The sequence below is a fragment of the Tympanuchus pallidicinctus genome, unplaced genomic scaffold (genome assembly GCF_026119805.1).
Source record: "Tympanuchus pallidicinctus isolate F22 unplaced genomic scaffold, pur_lepc_1.0 scaffold23, whole genome shotgun sequence".
NCBI classification, from domain to species: Eukaryota; Metazoa; Chordata; class Aves; order Galliformes; family Phasianidae; genus Tympanuchus; species Tympanuchus pallidicinctus.
The window spans coordinates 10274021-10297831 of NW_026294740.1; the positions used below are offsets into that span (position 1 = coordinate 10274021).

Below are 23811 nucleotides of genomic sequence, written 5' to 3' on the forward strand. Positions count from 1 at the left end.
CTGTGTAAAGGACAGGGGGTGCTCCGGGTGTCAGGCAGCCGAGCTCCAATTAAGCTGCTGACATCACTTATCTGTAACGAGTCAGGTCCTCAGCAGCCATGAAGTGCCATGCAGCCTTTGGAGCAGCGCCCACCCGTGCTGCTGGAGAGCTGTGTGCTTCTCACTGCTCCTGCCTCCCTTCTGCCAGCGATCCGCGCTGTCTGGCAGAGCAGCACCACGTTTGGCAGTAGCACAATGAAGGAGGAAAGCTCTTCTCCCCTGCACTGTCAGCCCTGCAAGGCTGAGCACATCCCCAGCAGTGCCCATGTGGGACAGCAGAGCCCGGGGCCGTGCTTCCCGCCGGCTCCTCCGCTCCTCACTGCTCTCCTTCATGACTCAGGAAATGAGAACAAATACTGCTGGAATGGAGAGCAGCCAGAGAACGTCCTGCAAGCCCTTCCTGCAGCAGAGATGTGCCAGGAACCCCCACCCTGAAGTGAGCAGGACTGCAGCTTCAGACCTGGTGCTATTCTGGGGGCTTCACCCCTCCTTGCTGGGACAAGTTCCTGGCCTTGGCCAGCCCCAAACCCCTGGCACGCTGGGTTGATTTTCTTCTTTTTCTAGCTTTGTTGCCAAGGCTGATCCTCCGACCTGGCAGAACCATCTCTGCTGTCAGAGGAATTAATGGGTAGATATAATTAGCAATGTCAGGCACAGACAGTAAACCAGCAATTGAATGGGTGCAGATGGCTCTTGGAAACACGGTCTGCTCCTCCGGCTGGGGGCCGTCTGCTGATCCGGAAGGAGGGGACAGAGACAGCACAACTTAAATAAGTTTCCCAGCAGAGGTTTGTTTGTTTCCAGTCTAATCAAAAGCACCAGATTGTTCTAAAGAGAGTTGTTAGTAAGAGGATCTCAATTAGACATTTACTTTCACCTCCAGGTTGAGGTACAGCTCCCTCTTGTTTCTCAACACAATTTGTGTTATTTTTGGGGTGTGGTTTTTTTGGTTTTGGTTTTTTTTTGGTTTTTTTTGCTTTTTTTTTTTTCTCCTAACAAATTCCTACCTCTGCCCTCTGAATGCAGTGTGTTTGCAAAGGGAAGCTGCTGGGACAGCCGGGCACCTGATAGCCCTGGGGTTGCCAAGAAGCTGAAATAGTCTGCCCAGCACCAACCACCGCCCTGATGACCCTTCAGCTGTGCTCTGCCCGATGGAGGTGTGGGTTGATGGCTGGAGAGGTGTCAGATGGAGAAGCCCTGTGCAGTTCAGGTCTCCCTAACTGAGTGAGGGTGAGCTGAGCACGAAGCACGGCTCAATCAGCACAGCGGACCTGGCCTCGTTCTCTCAGCTCAGTGGTTGGTCGGAGCAGCAGGAAGCATCTCTGCCATCCCCTCGGGCAGCTCCCGCGGCGGGGGCGATGAACGAGAGCAGCGTTTCCCGGTATGAGGGCGAGAGACGGCCGCGCCCTCGGGCTGGGAGCCCCGGGCTGTGCGGGGCAGGGCGCAATTTAACCGCCGGCGGAGGTGGGAGGACGAGAGAGGGACCGGCGGTCGTGCGGGAGCTGCCCGAGCCGAGGGGCGATCCCGCGGCCTTCCTGGCTCCCAGGCTGGACCGCCTCCTCCCCAACCCCGGGACCGGGGAGGGCCGCGGGCAGGGCGGACACGGCAGCGGCGAGGAGCCGGGAGCTGCTCCAGGGAGCGGCCGCAGAGAGCCGAGCCGAGCCGAGCCGAGCCGAGCCGAGCCGAGCCGAGCCGTGCTGAGCGGGACGGAGCCGAGCGCAGCCCGAAGGGGCGGCGCCGGAGCGCGGAGCGCAGAGCCGCGCTGCGCGGGTCGGATCCGGGCGCTGCCCGCGGTGCTGGAGGCGGCGCTGCCGCTGTCCGCGGTGCTGCAGGGAGCGGCGCGTCCCGGACCCGCCTGCCCCCCCGCGGCCGCGGCCGGCCCATGAGTCCCGGCCATGGAGCCCCGCGCCGCAGGCTCGGCGGGCACCGGCTACAACGAGGCCCTGCTGCACAAGGTAGGGCCGCGCGCTCGGAGGGGGGGGAGCCGCCGAGTGCGCGGGGGGAACCCTGGGGAAGTGCGAGGGTCACCGCCGGGGCGGGCGACCACTTCAACTTCTCCGGCAAACTCCATTCCACTTCTCCCCCTCGCTCCTCTTTCCCCCGCGGGGTCCATCCGCCGCCCCGTGCCGCCGGAGGGGCTCGGTCCCGATGTGGGGTGGCGGTGGGGAGGGGCTGCGGGCTCGGCAGCGTTCTCGCAAAGAGGAACGAGAGGGAGCGCTGGAAAGGGGCCAGCCCAGCGGCACGGCCCGCAGCGCAGTCCGGCTGCTCGCGCTGCTGTGCGCTGCTCGGAGAGAGCTGCACCCCGGGGCTCCCCGCCGGGGCCGCGGTAAGGAGATGGGACTTCCCAGCCACGGAACAGCAGGGAGCCGAGGATGTCCGCTCCTCTCCTTCTTGCTTTAAAATCGTTGTTTTCTGCGGAGTCCTCGGGATCGTTTCATAACTCCACGTTGCACAGAGGATGACGAGTTGCTGCTGTCCCTGCAAAGCCTGGGTGTGCCTCAGGGTCTGCGGAAGGCTTTGCTGGAGCACAGCATCCTCTCCCCGCGCTGGCACTGCCCTGCAGCTCCAGGAGATGTGGCAGATGCTGATCTCTGCCGGATCCAAGCATCTCTTTCTGTCTGTCCTCACACTGCTTCTCTGCAGCCCCAAGTGTGACTGTGCAGGCGCAGGCACCTCCAGAGCGCTGGGGAAAGAGGGCAGCTCAGTCGAATTCTCACCTCAAATCTGCCTATTTTACATCCTGCTTTACTCGGGGCAGTGTGCCCAGCCGTTGATTAGCAGGAAAATATCAATTACCACCGTGCTCAGTTCTGTTGTGCACTGAGAACATAGGATGTGCCTCCAGGGATGACTCAAGAAACTCCAATTCTTTGCAACCTCTTAACTCTCTCCTCTTCAGCATGGAGCTGCTGCAGTTAAGAATCAACACTGTTGGAAATGAATTTCCAGGCGGGGTAGCTGCCTGGGCAAGTTACCATCCAGCTCCACACTGTCTGTCATTTCCCTTGGGATTTTGCTGTCACTGCTGCCTGGATTGCTTGTCATGCAGAAGCAGCTCTCCTCTTGCTCCTGGGACGTGAGGCAGCAAATATCTCAACAGATACGGTTTCTGACCAAGGAATCACGTTTCAAGCGTGCTGAAAAACCCTGGGAGAGATCATTCTAGAAACAAAGGTTAACTGATTTCTGGTTGGTGGCCAACCCTAGGTCTGGGGAGGAAACAGACCAAGAAGAAATCAGAACAGGGGTAACAGAAGTTTGTTCTGGGCTGTTCCAGAAAACTTTTACTATTCACAAAATGACCGATTCTGCATTTGGGTGATTTGACCCATTGCCAAATTCTTCTGCTTTCCATAGGGTGCTCAGATGGAACAAGAAACGGGGAGCGAGATGTGACCCATGGTGCTAGAGGGGGGTTGGAAGCCAGATGCTCCAGGGCAGCTTTGTTCTGATGTGCAGCCCTACAGCTCACATCTCAGGACTGAGACGCTGCCTCCGCTGCAGCTGGCAGAGGGTCCTGGGCTGTGGGCCGAGCCCACGCCAAGAGGGCACAGATGTGGTGCGGCACCATCTGGGCAAGGTGGGCTGCAGCTCCCTGCACAGCACAGGCTTGAGGCAGCACCCAGCTGCCCCGAGGAGCCGCCTGCATCCTGTATATGGAGCAGGTAATGGGCCACAAAAAGTTCTGTCCCCTCCTTGTGCTCTCTCAGCAGGCTGGGGTCACTCCTTGCTGTGCTCCCATCCGTTGCAGTTTGAGCTCGGGTCCAGCCGCTGCGTGCTTAAGCTCCAAACTGAACCGAAAAAGCCATCTAAAGCCACGCACTTGCTCTTCCCCATCTCATACCGCCCGGCTGGCTCTGGAGCTGCTCCTCTCTAAGCTGCCTTGACAGCCGTGTAAGACCTCTCTTCTGCAGGCGCTTTAACCCAGAATATCTTCTTTGCTCAGTTACTGCCAGCACAGGCAGAGGAAGTCGTTGTGCATTCACTGCTTGGGCTCACTCTCACCATTGCTCTGCCGTGTCTCTGCAGCCCACAGCAACCCAGCAGGGATTTTGGAGCAGGGCTGTTTGTCTGCATTAGCCCCCAATGGGAGCCGTGGGGTGGCAGAGCTGGCAGCAGTGCTGTCAGTCGGCGGCACGTTGTGCTCATTTCTCTGCAAGGACAGTGGTGGAGCAGCTGAGCAGCTGTGGGGCCACGGGAGGTGGAGTTCCTTCTGCCCACGCAGGGAATGGTGAGAGCTCCCTCAGCCCGGAATTATATACGGGTTTTGGTCCCCAGAGGGTTTTTGTGGGCAATTTTATTTCAGATCCAAAGAATCATTTGGCTGAAAATAAAAAAGGCCTGGCCCTGTGCTGGGTGCAGAACTGCTCTGAGGCACTGCCAAGGCAGGGGGATACGGAGCTCCGCAGCAGTTGGGCTCACTGTGGCACTGAACTCCCCAGATGTATTTCCATTTGTTACCTCCAGGGCAGATCCAGCTCTGTGCATGGGGGGGGGGGGGGGGGGTTGCCTGGGCTGTGGAGCAGAGCAGGGAGGCTGTGGGCAGGGAAATACCCCTGGGGGGGGGAAGTGAGCCTGGGGTGGGGTGCTGCTCCTCTGGGGGCTTATGCAGAGCAGGGATGAGGAGCTGAGCCAGGATGGAGTGGGGCTGTAGGGCAAGTTTGTCTGGTAGGGTGCATTTGGAGCATGGCGGAGGATGGCTGCAGCCATGGGAACTCCCACATCCCAAAGGATGGGGCCAAATCCACTTCTGAGCAAGAAGTCTGTGAGCAGAGTGTTTATTTTTCCTCGTGTCCCTGGGAAATTGCTCAGAGTGCCTCAGTTTCCTGAAAGGATGGGAATGTCTGCATGCACGGCTTTGCAAGCAACACCCAGGTCTGGCAGAGAAGGGTGGGAGGCGTTTGTGTTCACACTGCTGGTCTCCCTCCGGCCTGGGATTTGGAGGAATGTGGGCAGGCAGTGAACAGAAGGGAAAGGTCAGGGCTGGAGGGAGCAGGGGCTGCCTGGGACACAGAGCAGCAGCTCGGGAGGCGATGGCAGTGCTCCGCTCTGCACAGCCTCCAACAGCAGCTCTGCCCCTTGCAGGAGAGCTCGGGGGTTTGCAGATGGGATGGGGGGCAGAAGGGCTCTGTGTGTGACGGTCACGTTGCTTCAAATGCAGCGCTGCCAACGAGGGCGTTGCGGTGGCACAGCGTTAATGCAGCGTGAGGACAGCGCTGCCCCAGAAAGGCTCCGTGCTTTAACAACACGCAGCGGCTGTTGTGTGCAGCAGCCAGGGGAGAAGCTCTCTTCACTAAATCATTCTGGACCCGGTCCAGCTCTGCCAGATTCCTTCTTTCTCGGCAGGGCTGTGCAGACCGAGATTTCCTCTTCCATGTTCAGAGCCCGGAGCTCAGCCCGGGGCAGAGTTCGTGCATTGCAGACACTCAGGGTGCCGGGGTCCCTCCCCAGGCGGGCGGTGGGACCGAAGGGGACGGCAAAGCGGGGCACAGCGGGATGAGCCGTCTGGTTGGGTGCAGCGCCCAGCAAGCAGCCCGTGGGGGCGATCTGCTGCTCGGCGGGGCTGCTGGCGGCTCTGCGGCGCTTCCAGGGCCGGGCTGCTCCCTGCCGCCCCCGCTGCATTTGCTGCAGCCCCCGAAACCCCTCCCCATTTCCTCCCCCAGAGCCGGCACCTCGGCCATGCGCTCCCCCCCAGGGCTGGGACACGCTCGGTCCCGATGTGCTGATGCCACTTCGTTGATCTCTCGCAGACCATCCTGGTTGGAGACAGCGGTGTGGGGAAGACGTCTCTGCTGGTCCAGTTTGACCAGGGCAAGTTCATTCCAGGCTCCTTCTCTGCCACCGTGGGCATTGGGTTTACGGTAAGGACCAAACCCTTGGTGCTGGGCTGGGTAACACTGTGCACCGTCAGGAAACGACTCCATTGGTGTCAGTGATGCTAAGCGTGGAGAACTGGGGGGGGTTGTGTCACTGTGAGCAGAGCTCAGCCTGCTGCGTGCTGCTGGAGTTGTGCTGGGGGCTGCTGGGGGTGGAGGGAGGCTTAACGCTGTGAAACCTGCTGTGGTGCAATGCCCGTTGATCCCAGTGATGCTGGGCCCATTGCTCCCAGCAGCTGCTCACAGAGTGGTCCTGCAGCAGCTGGCCGTGCCCTGGTGAGCAGCTCCAGGCCCTTGGAAGCTCAGGCAGATGGCAGCAGTGCTGGCAGTCGCTCTCAGCAGCCATCCAGAACTATTTGCAGTGCTGCTGCGGGGCTGGCAGCAGGGCTGGCACAAGGCCCCAGACCTGGGAAACAGAGACCCAAGTTCAGGACCTCACGTGCAGCCCCATGTGGCGGTGTGGCAAGGCAGGCTGGCTCCTCTGATCAGGCCAAGGAAGCAGGGGTAGACACAGGGCCGTACCCCCGAGAGGCAGAGAGCTCAGCCGACCTCCTCAACTCATTTGTCTCATGAAAAACGACAGCACGTGCAGTGCTGCTCAGCCGGGTTCTCGTCCCTTGCTTGGGACGCTCAGAGCAGCAGCTCTGGCGGCACGCGGCCAGCTCAGCTCACAGCAGCGCTGCCAGAGGAGCGTGGTGCTCCCCAAAGACGGCCCGCTGAGCCCGGTTCCACCCAGCCCAGCAGCACGCAGCCCCGTTCCCCGTCCCCATCCAGTCCCATCCACGGCCTGCTGTAGGCTGCGGCCGGGCGGTGTGGGGATGTTGTGTGAGCCCTGCAGCGCAGCTCCGCGCGTCTCAGCTCCGGGCAGCCCCCCAGCAGCACAGCGCACGGAACTTCTGCGTCCCCCCCTCTCGGCCCGAGCAGTTACGGGACTGGAAATACAGGTTCCATCTCTCGGCGTTTCCCGAGGGGCCGAGGAAGGGTTGGCTGCGGCTGGAGGCGGTGCCGCTGCGGACGTATCTCTGCCATCGGACCCCCCGCGCCGTGCCCGCCCCCGGCTGGGGGAGCAGCGCGGGACGCGGCTCCGGGGGCGCAAACGGGGGTGTCTGATCCCGGCGGGGCCGATGGATTCGCGCTGGGATCGGCCCAGTATGGGGTCGGAAGGACCGCTGTGGAGATGGGTTGGGGGTCCTGGGGCAAATCAATCGGAGGTGTTGATGGGCACCGCCTGCCGTGCCTCCAGCAGCCTTAACGCGTGGGCTCGGATGGGGCTTTGTGGAGAGAGATGTTCGGGTAACGCACCGTGCCCAGCCGCCCCTGCGGGACCTCTCCTATTCCCATGCTTGGCCTTTTCCCAGATTGTGCGTGAGATGAAGGTGATCCAAAGGTCCGTGGAGGATGCTGGGGGCTGTGTGAGGGTCCCGCGGGGGGACAGGAGCCCCAGCACTAATCTTGTGCAAGATGCAGGCGCAGCACCTCGCCGCAGCCTGTGGCTTCCTGCTAACGGCCGCCGCTGGCTTCCTCTGCGCCTCGGGGCTAAGGGGGGGCCCGCAGTGCTGGAGTGCCCCCACCCTCGGAGTGGGCTTCGGGATGAGCAGGGGCAGCCCGTACCCTGCAAGCCGCAGCCCCCACTGATGTTGCAGCATCCCTGTGGGGCTGGGGACTGCTCAGCTGGGGGTGAGCGGCGTCTTCTCCCCATTGGCGCTCTGGGACAGGGATCCGGCTGCACCTCCTCTTCCTCATCCCGCGTAGGGCGGTAACAGGGCCGGAGCGCAGCCCGGCAGGAGGCACTGCCCGAGGTGGAGGAAGAGGAGGAGGAGGAGTAGGGAGGGCCGGGACTCCGCAGATCCGCTCAGACACACCATGAGCGAAGCAGGGGGCAACGGGATCCCCCCAGTGTCCCTGCAGGACTATGAGCTGGCTGGAAAGGTGGGGGGCAATGAGGGGATGAAGGCCGGGGGGGACCTGGGGCCATTCGCTTCATCTTGCTGCATTGGGAAGGAACAGGGCTGGAGGGGGGAGGAATGGCAGGGGGCGAGAGGAGCAGCATCTCACTGCTGTGAGGGAAAGGGCTGCAGTGGATGAGCAGAGGGGAGCGCAGCATCGGGGCAGAGCCTAGAGCTGTGCTGGGTGGAGTGAGGCAGTGCCTGGCTGGGGCCTGTTTGCTTTGCAGGAGGGGACAAGGCACCATGTTTGCTTTGGTGTCTGTGGCAGGCAGGGCCCTGGGAATCCAGCAAGGTTTGTCCAAGCAGGGCACCGGCACAGGGCTGCCCCATGTAACCCCATACCCACGGGCAGTTCAAGGCTGGAGATGCTCCGGAGACGGGCAGGAGGCACTTCTCAGTGCTGCGTCCCCAGCGGATCCCTTCCCCTCTCCACTGTCTGCTCCTCTCCATCGGGATGCGCTGTGGGGCTGCACCCTGGGTGCCCTACAGAAAAACGTGCCCTGGGGACAGAAGGATGCAGGGTCGGGGCAGAGGGGCCGCTCTGCTGACACCTCACCCTGCGCCCGTCTTGCAGGTGATGTTACTCGGAGACTCAGGCGTGGGGAAAACCTGCTTCCTGCTCCAGTTCAAAGACGGGGCCTTTCTCTCCGGGACGTTCATAGCCACCGTGGGCATAGATTTCCGGGTGAGAGCACGGCAGCCTGCCCCAGTTCTGGATGTGTGAGCCAGAATTCCAAGTTGAGGAGTTGTTCTCAGCAGATCCTGCTTGCTGAGGCCATCAGATCTCGTCCAACCGCCCCCCCTCCTCAGACCCCCTCCCCCCCCCCGTCTCGTTCTGTTTGCTGACTTCAGCTGATGCAGCGTTGTAGCATGCAGGCAGGAAGAGCGGTCTGCACCACGCGGGCTGAGAGCCGGGGGGGGAGCAGTCCCGTGCCCATTTTCTGAGCTATCCCTCAACTGTTGTCATCCCCTTCTTGCCTGCATTTCCACTTCAAACAGTTCTGTGCAACCAAATTGTTTATACTCATCACTGGAAGTGCCATTCTTTAAAAGATCTTGAAAATACTCTTTGGGCAAGTTGCCTTTTCCCTTGCACCACACCGGCCTCTAGAAGGAAGTCCCTGTGCTTCTGCATTCACAGCAGCAATTGCTTCACCCCCAGAGCTGCCTTCCCCACTCATTGCCCAGCCTGTGCTGGGGGTGGTGGGATCAGGGTTTCGAGCAGGAGCAGCCCCTGAGGAGCAGTGCTTCCTGAGCAAAGCTTTACATGGGGCAACCATCATAAGAGCAAACAAACATACAAATAAATACACATTTGTTTGCAGTTCATGCAAGACCTCGCACTTGCTCAACCCTGCAGGGTTTCCCACAGCCAGGGTGAGGGCTGCAGGTGTGTGGCTGCTGCTGCTGGGCAGGTCGGAGTGCCTTGGGGTTTGCCGTGTCATTAGCTGGCTCACCAGTGGAACAGGGAGCTGTTGGGAGATGAGCAAGATCTGAAGCAAGTTGGGCAGCTCAGCTCCATGCCCTGAGCAGGGAATGCAGAGCCCTGCATTGGGCAGCTCCAGTCCGGGATGCACGTCGTGCTGACAAGCTCCTGTCCTTCTCTCCTGCAGAACAAGGTGGTGGCTGTGGATGGGGTGAAGGTGAAGCTGCAGGTGAGTTTTGGGAGTGGATGAGCAATTCCCAGCCGCGCTGCCCAGCCCACACCGGGCTGAGCCATGGGACGTCCCCTCCCACCCTCTGCTTCTCCCAGCAGATCTGGGACACAGCAGGACAGGAGCGGTTCCGCAGTGTGACCCACGCCTACTACAGGGATGCCCAAGGTGGGTTGGGGGTCGGCGGGGCTGAGCCCCATACGTGTGCTGCCCTGCGGCATCCGTGCCCTCTGCCCCTTCCCTTCCAGCCCTACTCCTGCTCTACGACATCACCAGCAAAATGTCCTTCGACAACATCCGCGTGAGTGTCCCCGCTGCCTGGCACGAGAGTGTCTGTCCCTGGGGTTGGGGACGTCTGGGTTGTGTGGGGCGAAGGTTCCACCTCAATGCAGTTCTTGCTGTCCCCACAGGCCTGGCTGACAGAGATCCACGAGTATGCCCAGAAGGACGTGGTCATCATGCTGCTGGGCAATAAGGTGCATGCGTGCCCTGGTCCTGCCTCACCTCCCGCCGTCCCTTCCCTGCCATTCTGTCCCCACGGCCGGACGGGGCCCTGGGGTTCCCTGCCGGGCTTTCCCAGGCACGGAGGTGACCCCAAAGTGCCGGAGGGCCGAGGGCGGCCGCGTTCCCGGCAGCCAGTGGAGGGCAGCACGGGGCTGAGCGCCGGGTGTGGGAGGTTCTTAGTGCGGATGCTCCCAGTCTGGGATGCTGCTGCACGGGTTGTCCAGCTAGATCCCGGATGCACGTCCCCAGATCTCAGATGCCCAACCGTGTCCCACATTGTCTCCTGGGGTCTCAAACGCTGCCACGTACACAGGGTCCAACTGGGAGCTGAGTTTTCCCCTGGTTGCCTCCTGGAATTCAGAATGATGTTTGGTACCGGATGTCCCTCTGGGTACTGAATGCTCCCTATCCCAGATGCCACCAGGTGTCAGATGCTCAATGAGCTCGGCATTCTCCTCTGGGCACTGCGGGTTCCTGGCTCCCTGAAGCCAGCTCCTGGAGTTCCTGGAAGCCCCCCATGCTGACAGGGCACAGTGGTGATGCTGTCCCTCTCTCACAGGCCGACGTGAGCAGTGAGAGAATGGTGAGGACAGAGGATGGAGCCTCACTGGCCAGGGTGAGCTGAACCTGAACCTAATCTGGCCACATCCCCTGCTGCACGCCATGGTGCCCCAGACACTGGCACACGGCTTGGGGACTTCACGGCTGTGGCACCTCCTGTGCTCCATGCTCTGTGTGGCACAGGCAGCACAGCACTGGGGCACAGCAGGGAGGGGATGCGGGAAGGGTGCAGTTCAAAGTGGTGTGTTAGGGCTGGATACCAATGGGCCCCTTCTGCCCTCACAGGAATATGGGGTGCCCTTCATGGAGACAAGCGCCAAGACCGGCATGAATGTGGAGCTGGCTTTCCTGGCCATCGCCCGGTGAGTGCAGGGTGGGGTGCAGAGCAAAGGGTGTCCCCACAGGGTGACACGTCCCCACTGTCCCCAGGGAGCTGAAGCAGAGAGCGATGCAGCTGCCAGACGAGCCCCGCTTCCAGATCCACGACTACATCGAGGCGCAGCAGAAGAGATCCGGCTGCTGCGCCTTCGTTTGATGGGGACAGGAGCAACGCCCCGGGAACGGCGGGCTGGGAGGAGCAGGGCCGGATCCTGCCTACGATGGAACAGAGGGTCACGGCTCTGCTCCTGCAGGGCTCTGAGCAGGATCGGATCCCGTTGCCGTGTGGGGCTGTGCCAGGATCACCCCGAGTGCCCCAACCACGCTGTCGGCATCAGCCCAGCCGATCGCCGGAGGTCACGGTGATGCCACCGCTGCCCCAGCAGGACGCAGGGTGCAGGATGCAGACCCGGCGCCTGGCTCCTCCCCTGCTGTGCACTCCATGCTGCACTCCTGGGCCACACAGGCCCCGATCCGCCCCGCTGCCCTCTGCAGAGCCGCTCGCTGAGCGGCGCCCCTCACCACCACGTGCTGCGGTGCCCCTGCCTGTCCGCCCCGCTGCAGTTGGCACCACAACATGCAGACAGCCCCGGAGCACCCGGTGATCGCCGAGGGCACTTCCAGTACACGCAGCACCTTGGAAAAGCTTTGCTTTCCCCCTCTTGCAGCTGAAGCTTTTCTATTGTTATTTACTTCCCTTTGAGGGGAAAGCTTTTTTCTTTCCGGATGGGGCTGAAGCTGCCCACGGGTCGCACCCTCGGGCGCTGCGCTGCACAGGGCTCGGAGACAGGGAATATTCGGGTGTGCTGCTCAAGATGCCAAGGGCAGCTGCAGAGGGCACAACTCTGATGCACTTGGGGTCAATCGGGCACATCCATCCCCACGAGGACCCTCCCTGCCCCGCAGCCCCCTTCACTCCTGCGCTCCTCTCGGATCTTTCTTTGCAAGTGTACAGATTAAAGCTGGATATTTTCAAGGCTTTGCATCTGCCTGGTTTTTCTCTGCGTGAGAAATCCCTGCCCCGGGCCCCCCACGTGGGAGGCTGTACAGCACGGCAGGGAGCGGGATGTGGGGCATGCAGCGGGGGAAGAGCCCACAGCCCCCTCCTCCTCCCAGCGCTTGGCTGCGCATTTCAGACAGTCCAAAGGTGAGAGGGGAAGAATAAACACGGCCTGTTAAATTAAAACCAACCTCCTCCCCTGCTGCTCTCATAGTGCGGAGTCCAGCATTCCCCAAATAACTCTGTCTTCCCACCAATGGCATTGCTGCTGCCTCTCGGCTGATGTCTGCAAAAAATGCTGGAGAGCTTCAGCACAAGCAGCCGCTGGCTCTGCGCTGTTTCCCACCCCTCAGCCCGGGCTCTCCCAGCGCTGCAGGAGCTCTGCAGGCTCCTGCCAGGATTCGGCCGTGCTCTGCCGGGCGCAGATGGAGTCCGAGTGGGACTCAAAAGCAGCGCTGTCTGTTTCCTTTTCTGCTGCGTTCGTTCCTTATCGCAGCCCCATGCTGCAACCACCCCTATCGGGGCCGGGGTTTGTTTCCTGAATGAGAGGCGCGTTCCCCAAAAGTGCACCCTCCCTCCCTCCCCTCTCCGAACGAAACGGGAGCGTTTCTCTGCAGCCCAAGGGGCCGCGCCGGGCTGACGGCTGCGCGATGCCACGGACTCGCCCTGATTTTCTCCGCAAGCGTCTGCTGCCGCCGTGGGATTCGTCTCGGCTGCGTTTCTCAGGGCTGAGCGGCAGCGGGGTGAATGCTCAGCGGAGCGGAGGCAGCGGCTGACCCCCCCTCACCCCCCCGCTCCGCCCGCCGCTTCCCAGTCCCCTGCCACGTGCTGCTGTCTGGGCTCGCTATGGATGCACCCGCTGCCCCCCGCTCGGTTCGGACGCGGCTCATCTCGACGCCAACCGCCCCGAAGCCCTCCGGCCGGCGGGAAAAGACCGAGGGCAGCACCGCCCTCCCCGCTCGCCCCGCCCGACCCCGCAGCCCCGCGCTTCGCACTGCTGCGACCTCCCGTGACCTCCCGCCGCTTCTGCTTGCGGACTGAGCCGCAGTCCCGGGGTTTCCCCGGCTCCCGGCCCGCGCCAGCAGCCCCCAGCGGCGCCCGCAGTCGGTGCCGGGCCGGGCCGGGGCCGCTCGGAGCGGTCGGGCCGCGCTCCCGCTTCCGCCGCGCAGCGATCCTGGAGCGCTCGGCCCCCCGCGCTGCTTCCCCACCCGCGCTCGGTTCTCCCATCCGCTCGGTGCGTTTTGTAGCTCCCCGCACGCTTTCAGCACCGGCTTTGGAGAAACCGCGAGGCGCGGCAGCGGCGTTAGCGATGCTGGGCGGGGCGGGGGGACGCGGGGCGACCCGCGGGAACGTTGCGGCTCCGCTGCCCCCGCGGTGCCCGCGCCCTCGGGGCCGCGTTTCCAAAACCCCGCCCACCCTCTATTTGCATAACAACGCGTCAAGCCGCCTGTTATTTGCATAACCCCGCCCTGTTCTGCTCAGGGCCCGCCCCGTCCCTCTCTAATTGGACGGCGGCTCCTCGGGCCCCGCCTCGCGCTCTAAAAGCCGCCGCCGGGCGCGGGCGGCCTCAGACGGAGGGGTGCGGGCCGGGAGGTGACGCGGCCATGAGCAGCGCTCCGCCGGGCCCCGCCGCGCCGCGGCTGTGCTGCCTGGAGAAGGGCCCGGACGGGTACGGCTTCCACTTGCACGGCGAGAAAGGCAAGCCGGGCCAGTTCATCCGGCTGGTGGAGGCGGGCTCGCCGGCCGAGCGCTCGGGGCTGCGTGCCGGGGACCGGCTGCTGGAGGTGGACGGAACGAACGTGGAGCGGGAGAGCCACCAGCAGGTGGTGGAACGGATCCGTGCCGCCCCCGGGGCTGTGCGCCTGCTCGTGGTGCAGCCCCAACCCGAGGAGCAGCCGCCCAAGACCCACAGTGACCCCGACGGCGAAGCGCAGCGGGAGGTGCCGGCGGCGGAACCCCCGGCGGCGGAGCGGAGCGGAGAACCCGAGGAGCGGGTGAGTGCGGGGCGGTACGGGCGGCCTTTGCTGTCGTGTAGGGCCGGGCGGTCCCGGGACGGTGCCCCCGGTGCTCTCCTCCCTGCTCCAGTCGCAGCACGTCGGGTCGTGCCCCTCCTGCTCCGTCTTTGTGTTGCAGGAGGAGCGAAACGGGGTCAGGCGCGCGGGGGGGACGAGGGGGGGAGGCTGATGGCGACTCGTGGGCGCGGGGTGCTGCCCGGTCCGTCCCCTGTGTCATCATCTGTGCTTTGGGAGCTCGGTTTGGTTTTGCTCCGGGAGTTCTGAGTTCCAGCCCCAGCCCTGCTGCGTCTTCACCTCCTGAGAGCAGGTGCCGGGTTGCCCCGAGGCTTTTGGCGTTAACCGCCTCTAAAATGCAAAAAGCGTTTGGCAAGGGGAGGTGTTGTGCTGTGGCTGCTCCTCGTGCCCTGAGCTGCGCGGCCTCAGCCGCACTATGGGGAAGGGGAGCACAGAGCCCTTCGGTGCGGACCGGCACGGTTTCAGAATGTCGGCCTGAAGCAGCACGTAGGAGTCAGCGGTTGCACAAACAGAGTGATGCAGAGGGGTGAGGAATGGAGACCCAGCTGACCTTTCCTGCCCGCAGCAGTTTCGAAGGGACGCTTGGGGCTGCCGCGGATAATGCCGCTTTTTGTTTGCTCGGTGAAAACAAGTATTTGTTGTTGCGACCGAGGCGCTTCCTGGGAAGCTGTGACACAGAGCCGTGCTCGGCTCCTGGAACCCGCCCGTAGTGCCGACGTGGTGGCACTGCTGCGAGGTTGGTGCTGAGTTCCGGATGGACTTTGGTGCTGAGCTGCCCTCCTGCAGGGTGAGGTGTTGCTGTCACCCGATGCTGACTCTTCCCTTGCTGTAGGACGCGTGAAAGCATCGCTCCCGTGGGCCGTCGGTGGGGTCTGGCGGCCACAGCGGTGCTCGTTGCCCCATCTGGGGTCACAAGGCAGGGCGCGCTGCGTGGGAACGAGCAGGCTCTGCTCCCCCGGCATCCTCCGTGTGCCACAGTGCCGGCGTCCCCTCCGGCCACCGAGTCCTTCTGTGCTGTGCGCAGGTCGCTCCGTGAGCTGGAAGAATTCGTGGGACCGCGGCTGATGCGGCCGGGGGAGCGCCCAGCCCTGCCGCGGGGCCGCGCAGCTCCGTGTGCGGGTGGGACGGTTACCGTGCGGTTACCGCTGACAGTTTGTCGGTACGGGAGCAGGAAGTCGGTGACGCTGCTGACGGGGGCTGATACTGCTGCTCACCCGCCTGCCGCCCGGGTGGTTTCTCAACAGGTAGCCGGAAGCCGTGGGGCTGGGGCTGGTTGTTCCCAGCCTGGGGAAACCCGGAGCGGCCGTGCCAGGACAGCGCGCTGGGAGCGGTGCCACCGAGCGGAGGGAATTGTGCCCCTGGGCTGCGCCCTTCCTCCTCTTTGTGGGGATTCTCCCAGGATCGGTGCCGGCAGGGAGCACAGGAGGTCTGTGTGTGTCAGAGTCCTGTTTGCTTTGTGGGGCAGGGCTCGCCTTTATTTGCATGCAGGCTTGGAGACGCGTGCTGCCAGCGGCCGGCTGTCAGCCTTCCTGCTCTGTGCTGCTCTGCTCCCAGCGTTTAACGCCTCAGGCACGATACGACCCCCCCCAAACCGGGCAGCGTCGCCACGGCTCCCTGCCCTGCAGCTGGATGCCACCCCAGCGGGAAGTGGGGAGCTTTGGAGCACCCATGAGCGCACACCCCCTCCCCCCCATAGCAGGAGTGGTGTTAGAGCCCTGGCAGTGGCACCAGGTGGCTGAACGCAACTTCAGCCCCGCTGCTGGAGGGCTTTGCACCGCACGGGACCGTCCCCTGCGTTTGACTGTGGGTGGCGGCAGCCTGCTGTGTTTCCTTTCCCCCCCCCTCGCCCCACACTGTGTTTCCGGAGGCTTCAGCTGCATGCGAGTGCTTTGAGACAGCACCGTGCAGCTGCCTGGTGCTGCTTCCACCACGGCACGGCTCCTGCTGCCCAGTGCCAGCTGTGCCCGGTGCACTGTAGCGCTCCAGATGCTGAATGCAGTGCTTGCTCCCCTGCAAAACCCATCCGAGCCCCCCGGGTGTGGCTTGGAGTGTCGTGGGGGCAGCTGGGTGCATTGTGCAGGGAGTTGAACTGGGAAATGAATTAAATTTCTTCTCGAGCCAACTGTGCTTGGGAGCAGGAGTGGGCTGCATGAAAAGCAGCTCCAGCCCGGCGCTACGTGACAGGGATGCCGCAAGAGGCTGCTTTGCATCCCCTTTGTATGGGGCCCCGGTGCGTGTGCCAGATTTCAGGACCCGTGTGAATTTGCTGGCCTGGCTGTCCTCGCAGCCCATGTTTCTTTCTGAGCAAAGCTCAGAAGGTGGCTGCTGTGCGCTGCCTGCAGCTTGTTGCTGCTCACAGGGCTGCGGGGAGCTTCCTGCAAGCTGGGCTGCAGCTGCTGCTCTGCAGGTGTCGTTACTGCGCTGGGAGCTGTGGGCACTGCGGGTGTCTCCTATCCCTCAGGTGGGGGGGATCTTCTCAGAACCCTCGCCCCAGGGCAGCCTGTTCCTGTGCATGGAAGGCCTCGGTCTCTCTGCACAAGGGACCTCTGCTTGGAGGTGCTCCTGCAGCCACGGATGGAACCCGATGTGCTGCAGCTCTGCTCCCTCCAGGCTCTGCCAGCTCTGCTTTTTGGGCTCGGCTTTGGGATTAAGTACACCACGAACCACCTGGACCACGCAGCAGCCACGCTGGTGTGTTGCAGTCCCATCTCATGTCCCATGCAGAGGGCAGGGGATGCATTGGGCAGCTGCCAGCCAGCACGTGGGCACAGCTGGCTGCTGGCACATCCTGTTGTCACCTTTGGTCCCCAGCTGGGTGTTGGTGAGCTGTGCTAACCTGGTGAACCTTGACCCCACAGTACTGTGCAACAGGGATGGGGCTGATAACAGCTGTGGGGCTGTCACACAGGCTGTGCTTATCAGGCTGCTGCCAATGTGTCACCCTCACCAGCACCTTGTGTGTCCTTGGTGCCAGCCCCAAGGATCAGGGCTGGCCAAGGGAATTTCGTAGCATGATGTGGAGGTGCTGTGGGCAAGGAGCAGCACAGAGCATGCATGAGGGGGAATTCCTGCCTGTCCCTGGGGCTGGTTTGGGTTCTGAAGTAGGACAGATAAAGGGAATAATAAGCGATGAAACCCCTTGGTGAGGGATATTTTAAGAACTCCATTGTGGCTTGGCCATTGGAAAATCCCTCCCAGTGATCAGGAGCTAACGATTAAGACAGGGTCATTATATATCTATTATCTCGGTAGGATGAGAGGTGATGGCTCTACATTGTGCCAGGAGACTCAGGTTGGGCATCAGGAACAATTTCCCCAGAGAGCAGCAATGCACAGGGAGCAGGGGAGCACTGTGGGGTTCCCAGCACTGAGGGATGCGCTCAGTGGGGAGGGGTTGGGTTGGATTTGTTCTCTTAGAGGTCTTTTCCAACCTTAATGATCCCATGATTCTACAAATGTGGAACAGTTGGCCATCGAGTCAGGCTGGGGTGGTGCCTCCAGGAGGTGAATGCCCCACGTGCTGCTGCTCTGCTCCGCAGGTCCTGGTTTGCTGCAGCTATAGGTTGGGGTGCTCAATGTGGGTGCTGCTCTGTGAGTGCCGGGGTCCCTTTGGTGCCTCCCCCAGGCAGGAGGTGATGCAGTCTTTTTGTCTGCAGGACCTCTGGCCTGCGACTCCCGCATGGGGTGGAGGTGGGTGCCGGCCCTCCGTCCAGGCTGCTTCCTCCTCCACCTTCACCGGGCGATCTTAATCCCGAAAGGAAGAGCCCTGTCTGAGGATGTGCATAATGACAGGCTTCCTTAATGGAACGCTGCAATTACTGTGCCCTGTGCCTAATTAGCTGGGGCCATGGCTCGCAGGCTGTTCTGGTCTCCGTGCCCGGCCCACATGGGTCTGCAGCCCTGTGCCATAGCGGGGTGGGTCTGAGAGCAGCCATCTCATGGCCGTCCCTTCGCTGTGCCCTCGCAGGAGCTGCGTCCCCGGCTGTGCCACATCAAGAAGGGCCCCAACGGCTACGGCTTCAACCTGCACAGTGACAAGAGCCGCCCGGGGCAGTATGTGCGCGCTGTGGACCCCAACTCACCAGCCGAGGCCGCGGGGCTGTGTGCCCAGGACCGCATTGTTGAGGTGGGTGATGGGGGCGGGGGCAGGCCGGAGGTATGGCCTGTCCCTGAGATACGGGATGGGCGGGCAGTGCCCGGGCGTTGCTCCCCTGGGGCATCCCCTGCTCTGAGTGCTGGTGGTGACTCAGAGCAGAGCTGCTCCACCCCTGGGTGCAGCCGGGCTGAGCCCCGCTCTGCACATCAGCCTCTGTCAGCGATGGAGCACCGCTGTCCCGGGGCGGCAGGGCGCAGATGGGCTGGCAGTGCTCACCATGCTGGGGACGGCCGCCCCGTGCCACCCAGCCCCTGGCGCTGCCCCGCTCCCCATAGAGCCCTGTGCTAATCACTCTGAGAAAATCTGCTTTTAATGAGGTTTTGCTGCTAATCCCCGCACGTCTCCGGACATCCGCGGGGGGCTGCAGCCGGTGCTGGGCTGAGGCATGTCCCCTGTCACTGTGATGCAGGTGAATGGGACGTCCGTGGAGGGCAAACAGCACGCAGATGTGGTGGCGGCCATCAAGGCGGGTGGCGACGAGACCAAACTGCTGGTGGTGGGCATGTTGGCCGATGAGTTCTTCAAGAAGTGCAGGGTGCTGCCCTCGGAGGCGCACCTGGCAGGTGGGTCCGGTGCCATCCCTGGAGCCGGGTGCGGGGTGTCACCTTGTGCAGGGACGGGGGACTGGTTGGCACCTTCCTGCCTGGCCTGCAGCTGGCACGTGGCTGTGGGGTGTGTGCTGGGCAGGGTTTATGGCTCTGCGGGTTACACTTTGACAGGACTTATGGCTCAGGGAGTGAACAGAGGGCGTGTGGGTGTCCTTCACTCAGCTCCAGCCTTGGCTCGACCTTGGCTCCCTCCCTACCTCTATTGCTGGCAGGATGCAGCCCTCACTGGCCGCCCCAGAGCTGTCGTGCCCATGGGCATTGATGTTCGTGGCCCTGGTGTGAGCCTGCCCCCCACCTGACACCATGTCCTCTCTGCAGGTCCCTTGCCAGAACCCACTGCCAATGGTGATATAGAGAAGGTGAGATAAATTCCTTTTTTTGTCCCTTCCGAATCCCGCCTATGGTCTGTAGGAGCCTGCGGGTTTGGGTGCCCCTTTATCCTTTGCCTGTAGGCGGTTGGGTGACCCGTGGGCCAGGGATGAGGCTCCCATGCTGTCACACAAGAGCAGGTGCCATGCTGGGAAGGGGAATGGGAGGTCGTGGCCCCCAGGAAGGGGTTTGCTTGCAGGCTTGCTTTGCTTGCACGATGCTGCCTGGCCAGGAAGGAGCCCTCATGCTTCAGGGAAGCAACATTCCATCCCACAGCCCTCCTGCTGCTGCTGCAGCTGGGAAGTCAGGTTTAATCCTCCCAACCCTGCATGGGCAACGCAGGAGGTGTTTATTAGCGTGGAGCTCTCAGCGGATTACATGCAGGGAGGAAGGATCTGACAGCTGCCAGCAGGGACGGCGGCAGCCCTGGGGATGGTTCCCAAACCTCAGCCCCTCTTCCTGCTCTGCTGCCCCCAGGAAAATGGCGGAGAGCCGCGGCTGAACTCTGTGTCAGAGAGACCTCCCAGCCCTGCGCTGGCCACGAGCCCCGAAGGCAGCGAGCCCCACAGTGAGGTAGGGCTGGGGATAACGGCTGAGGAGGGGGGATGGGCAAAGCCCCCACGCCAAGGCTGAGCTCTCTCTCTCCACAGCCCGATATGCAGGAAGGGGACAAGCGCAGCTCTGCGCCCAGCTCCCTGCTGGACCTCGACATCCCGCTGGCCGTGGCCAAGGAGCGGGCGCACCAGAAGCGCACCAGCAAGCGGGCTCCCCAGATGGACTGGAGCAAGAAAAACGAACTGTTCAGCAACCTGTGAATCCGCCCTGCGGCAGGGACACCGGCTCTCCCCCATCCCCTTCGTCCCCACCACCCTGACAGGGGGGACGGGGCTCGGGGTCAGAGAGCATCCCTGCTGAGGATGGTGATGGTGCCCTCGGTCTCCTCCAGCCCTGGCGTGAAGCTTTGTGCGCCCGGCTGTGTGTGGAGCTGTGGGGAGGTTTGGTGACTCGGAGTGGCCGGGTTCGATGCCCAGTGCTTCTCATCTCCTCTGCCAGCTCTTCTTCTCGCATCCCAAAACCCACTTCTGTTTCACTCCCTGATAATCTCCCTTTCTTGAGGCTTTTGGTGACTTTCACCAAGCCCTATGCTGCAGCAATTCCTCCTGGGGTTGGAACTCTTGACCTTGCAGTGTCCGTCCACGATGACCCCATCCCTTCATTCCTGTGCCCACAGAGCTGCCCTTGGAGGCACTTGGGCATCCCACAGGCCCTGCCCCAGGGTTGTTCTAGGAGAGGAGAGGTGTCTGGAACCAGCACAGCAAGCAATAATCACCCCCTGTGCTGCTGCTTCTCCCGGAGACAAAGCCAATCACGGTTTGCATTCTACACTGCTTAGTTCAAAGGGTTCTCAATAGACTGTCGTCTTTGTCCAAAATGAGAGGTTTTCCAATCACATGGTTTGTTTTTTTTTTTTGTATTTTGTGGAAAATTCTTCCCGTGGATGTTTTGTTTCTGTGTTTTGCAATCAGGTGTTGTATTGTCAAGCTGAAGAGAAATTCTTTACTGGAATAAATCTTCCCGACTTCACATGTCCAGCTGGAGGCCAAATCCTTGCGGAGCTGTGGATCCCAGGGCACAGTGCCAGGGGGACCTGGGCGCAGGGGCTGCAGGGCTTCATCCCTTGTGAAAGTGGCTGCGCACGCTGAGTCCTGGCTGTGGGCAGACCTGGAGTCTGAGTTTGTTTGAATGAACCCCTGGAGGAGTCGAGCCGTAGTGAGCTGACACGGGGTCTGCTTTGGTGCTGGATGGGGTAATGGAGAAGGCTGGGCTGGTCCCATGCGACTTAATGCCTTGGGACGATTAAAGGGCTTTAATCCCACAGAGGGGGGTGGTTCCAGGCTACCGTGTGCCTGCTCTAATCTGCCCAGCGTAGGGACGTGGCTGCTGGCTGGGCTGGAGGGAGGCAGCGTTGCTGGGGGCTGCCCCAACCCCAGAGTGCCCCCACTGCCCCACTGAGGTGTGGGCTGAGCCTGAGCACTGGGGCTGCCTTCTGAGAGCAGGCTGGAGGCGGGCAGGGCGCTGCCTGTCCTGAGCGGGGCCTCTGAGTGCTTTGGCAGCCCGGGGGCAGGGGCTGACCCCTTCTGTGCAGGATGGAGCCTGCAGCTGAAGGCTGTGAGGCTGCGGTGCCCGCCATGCTGGGCTCATACAGCTATTTTTAAGCCCTGTGTACTGGGACAGCTTATGCAGCTCTGCGCTAAGCCCTCCTGCTGCAGCGGAGGAGCGTGGGGGAACGGATCCTTCCCTGCCAGCAGGAGCGTGGCTCACTTTGCAATCCCGAGCGCTGCGGTGTGGATGTGTTGAGCCACCCTCCCTCAAGGGGTTTCCAGGACAGACCTGATGTTGTTTTGGGTTGCCAGGGTGAAGGCTTTTCCCGGCTGCCGGGGAGGCAGGGAGTGCCCTGGCGTTGCCTGGACACCAGGGATGCCGAATGCAGTGCTGGCTGATGCCGAGCAACCACTGCGCTGGTGCAGCCGGAGCAGCACCCTGTGTCCTCAGGGTACGTGGGACTGCGGCCCTCAAAGCAAGGCTCTCGTGAAACAGGATGAGAAAACCCTTGAGCTGCTCTGTTCCAGGTTGGGCTGGGCAACGGGAGGACAAGACTGGTCTCTTATCCTGCCTCTTCCAGTTGTTGCTGCTGCTCCAGAGTTGGGTGAGGGCCAGAAAAGCAGCTTCCAGGTGGAGATGGATGTGAACCCCCAGGGATGCGTTCCTGGTGCGATGGGAGCACTGAAGGAGCCTGGGCAGCCGCTGTGCTGGTAGGGCTGCGTGCTGGCAGCAGTGAGGAGTGCCTAGGGTAGGCTAGGAGCTCACCAGCAGGTCCTGTGGCCAGCCCCAAACCCCACAGCAGTCACACGGGGTGGAGCTGCCGTGCTTTCCAGCATCAGCACCCATTCCCCGCACGCACTTACCCACAGAGGACTTTGTCCTCCCAGCTCTTGAACGAAACAGCCCTCAGCCCCCACCTGGCGTCAGGAACCTGCAGGAGTCAAAGAAGTGCTGACGCTGCGCTCTGCTGGAGGTAAGGTCATCTCTGATCCTTCTTCCAAGCCTGGGGAATGGCTGTGACAGCGCCCAGCCCTCCTGCCTCATGCACAGCATGCACTGGGTTTTAGGAACGCTGCTCAATTTCACCACCTGCATCTGCACAGAGGTGTGTGTCCCCTGTAAGCCGAGGCCTGGGGGTGTGCTTTGTGCTGGAGCAGCGTGTGCTGCTTCCGTGACCCCAACCCCTTGGTTAGAAACCCAGCGATGCTGCAGCACCTTGCAAGCTGGTAGTACACAAATGGGCTGCAAGCACTGCCCTTGGGCATTCTGTGAATCCATCCCTGCCTGCAGCAAGGGAAGAAGAGCAGGAGGATTAATAGACCTTATAACTTTAATCTCAGCTGGAAGTGAAGCTGCTCTTTTCTTTATCACTGCACAAAGCTTTTGCTGCAACAAAATCACAGAATTGTCGGGGTTGGAAGGGACCTCCAGAGATCATCGTGTCCAACCCCCTCAATGTTCAATACTTGTGGTTTAAAATACCACGACACACGCTTGGTTCCTGCACTTGGTTTTAACATTAGTCATAGGATGATTTTATCTGAATGAACTAAAAGTGAGAAACTACAACTCATGGGTCCTAAAAATACTCACAAAGTAATGTTAAAAACTGTAGAGTCTACCAGATAATAGCCTTCAGATTTGCACAGGGATGTCATTATCTGATACCTTATACCTGGAACAAATCATTTCTGGTCTAGTTAGCCTCTCTGGCTGCTGTTACAGTGGGAAAGCACCCAGGAGCAGCAGTTAACCTGCTTTTCTTTTAGCTTCCCTGCTGTGGAAAGCATGCTGAGTGGGGCAGGAAAGGTCAGGTTAAATAACTGCATTAAGAGTCTGTCCAGTGCTAGTCAGACAAGCACCTCTTCTTTGGGAACAGGCCTCTGAAGTATCACAGGCTGACTTCCCCTGAAGGTGTCTGCTCCAGTAGCAGTGCTGCCTCAGCCCCAGCTCAGCTCACTGGAGAGCAGCAGACAGCAGAGGAGGTCCTGAAGGAGGGAAGTCCCCATTCTGCCTTCTTTCAGGTGTGTCTTTCTTCTTCTTGCCGTGCTAACAGCAGACCCAAGAGATTAAGCATCGTTTTGCTGATGGCCTGAGGTCTCCAGGTCCACACACATAACAGGTATCAGCGTGCCAAAGCAGTTCTGAACTGAGCAAGAGATTTTGTCTCAAAAGCCTCCTGCAGCTGCCAGTTCCCTTCTGTAGAGATCACAGAGACTGAGCTCGGCTCTCGCTTGACTTGTATTAGCGATTTTAATCATGTTAATAGTTTGACAACTCCTCTTTGTACTCTTATGTTCAATCAGGGGCCGTCAGGTGGGCTCAGAAGGGCTGTGCCATCTCCCTGCACTGTGTCATCTTTGCTTCTAAGAATGATTTCCTGGCCCTGTTTCAGCTGCACAGCACTCAGTCAGGTGCTCCTCACCGATTCCCCATCCCCTCTGGATCATCCTCCAGAGCTGAGAGGTGAACCAGCGCCTTCCCTCTGATCATCTCACCCCACACCCCTTTAAAGGGGTTCAGAGAGTTGCTGTAGTCTTCTTTAACTTCCAGCTAGATTTTCACCAAAGAAAGCCCCACTGCTCC

At 61.4% G+C, this 23811-nt stretch overlaps 2 protein-coding genes across 9 annotated transcripts; both read left to right on the forward strand.

Annotated features, from left to right (window-relative positions):
- The first annotated feature begins 1896 nt into the window (after window positions 1–1896).
- Window positions 1897–11935, forward strand: RAB37 (RAB37, member RAS oncogene family). Of its 8 annotated transcripts, none has more exons than XM_052687743.1 (9): window positions 1897–1994; window positions 5790–5900; window positions 9475–9516; window positions 9615–9684; window positions 9765–9817; window positions 9927–9992; window positions 10580–10636; window positions 10867–10943; window positions 11011–11935. In XM_052687743.1, exons 1-9 carry the CDS (start codon window positions 1935–1937, stop codon window positions 11114–11116), a joined length of 642 nt encoding a protein of 213 aa, XP_052543703.1. In that variant the 5' UTR covers window positions 1897–1934; the 3' UTR covers window positions 11117–11935. The 8 variants fall into 8 exon arrangements, with proteins under 8 accessions (XP_052543703.1, XP_052543704.1, XP_052543699.1 ...); XM_052687744.1 differs by having other exon boundaries at window positions 9618–9684; XM_052687739.1 differs by lacking the exons at window positions 1897–1994; window positions 5790–5900 and adding exons at window positions 7439–7844; window positions 8436–8579.
- Window positions 11936–13512: 1577 nt separating this feature from the next.
- NHERF1 (NHERF family PDZ scaffold protein 1) lies at window positions 13513–20706 on the forward strand. Its single transcript, XM_052687735.1, has 6 exons — window positions 13513–13953; window positions 17957–18115; window positions 18555–18708; window positions 19072–19112; window positions 19600–19695; window positions 19773–20706. The coding sequence occupies exons 1-6, from the start codon at window positions 13564–13566 to the stop codon at window positions 19935–19937; spliced, it is 1005 nt and encodes a 334-aa protein (XP_052543695.1). The 5' UTR covers window positions 13513–13563; the 3' UTR covers window positions 19938–20706.
- The last annotated feature ends 3105 nt before the right edge of the window (window positions 20707–23811 follow it).

Excerpts from the sequence above, each read along its gene's own strand:
- NHERF1 (XM_052687735.1), top strand. The coding sequence starts at position 13,564 with ATGAGCAGCGCTCCGCCGGGCCCCGCCGCGCCGCGGCTGTGCTGCCTG. Across the intron at positions 13,954-17,956 it reads GCGGAGAACCCGAGGAGCGG|GAGCTGCGTCCCCGGCTGTG; the intron begins GTGAGTGCGGGG and ends GTGCCCTCGCAG. Across the intron at positions 19,696-19,772 it reads GCAGCGAGCCCCACAGTGAG|CCCGATATGCAGGAAGGGGA; the intron begins GTAGGGCTGGGG and ends CTCTCTCCACAG.
- RAB37 (XM_052687739.1), top strand. The coding sequence starts at position 7,779 with ATGAGCGAAGCAGGGGGCAACGGGATCCCCCCAGTGTCCCTGCAGGAC. Across the intron at positions 9,517-9,614 it reads GGGTGAAGGTGAAGCTGCAG|CAGATCTGGGACACAGCAGG; the intron begins GTGAGTTTTGGG and ends TGCTTCTCCCAG. Across the intron at positions 10,637-10,866 it reads ATGGAGCCTCACTGGCCAGG|GAATATGGGGTGCCCTTCAT; the intron begins GTGAGCTGAACC and ends CTGCCCTCACAG.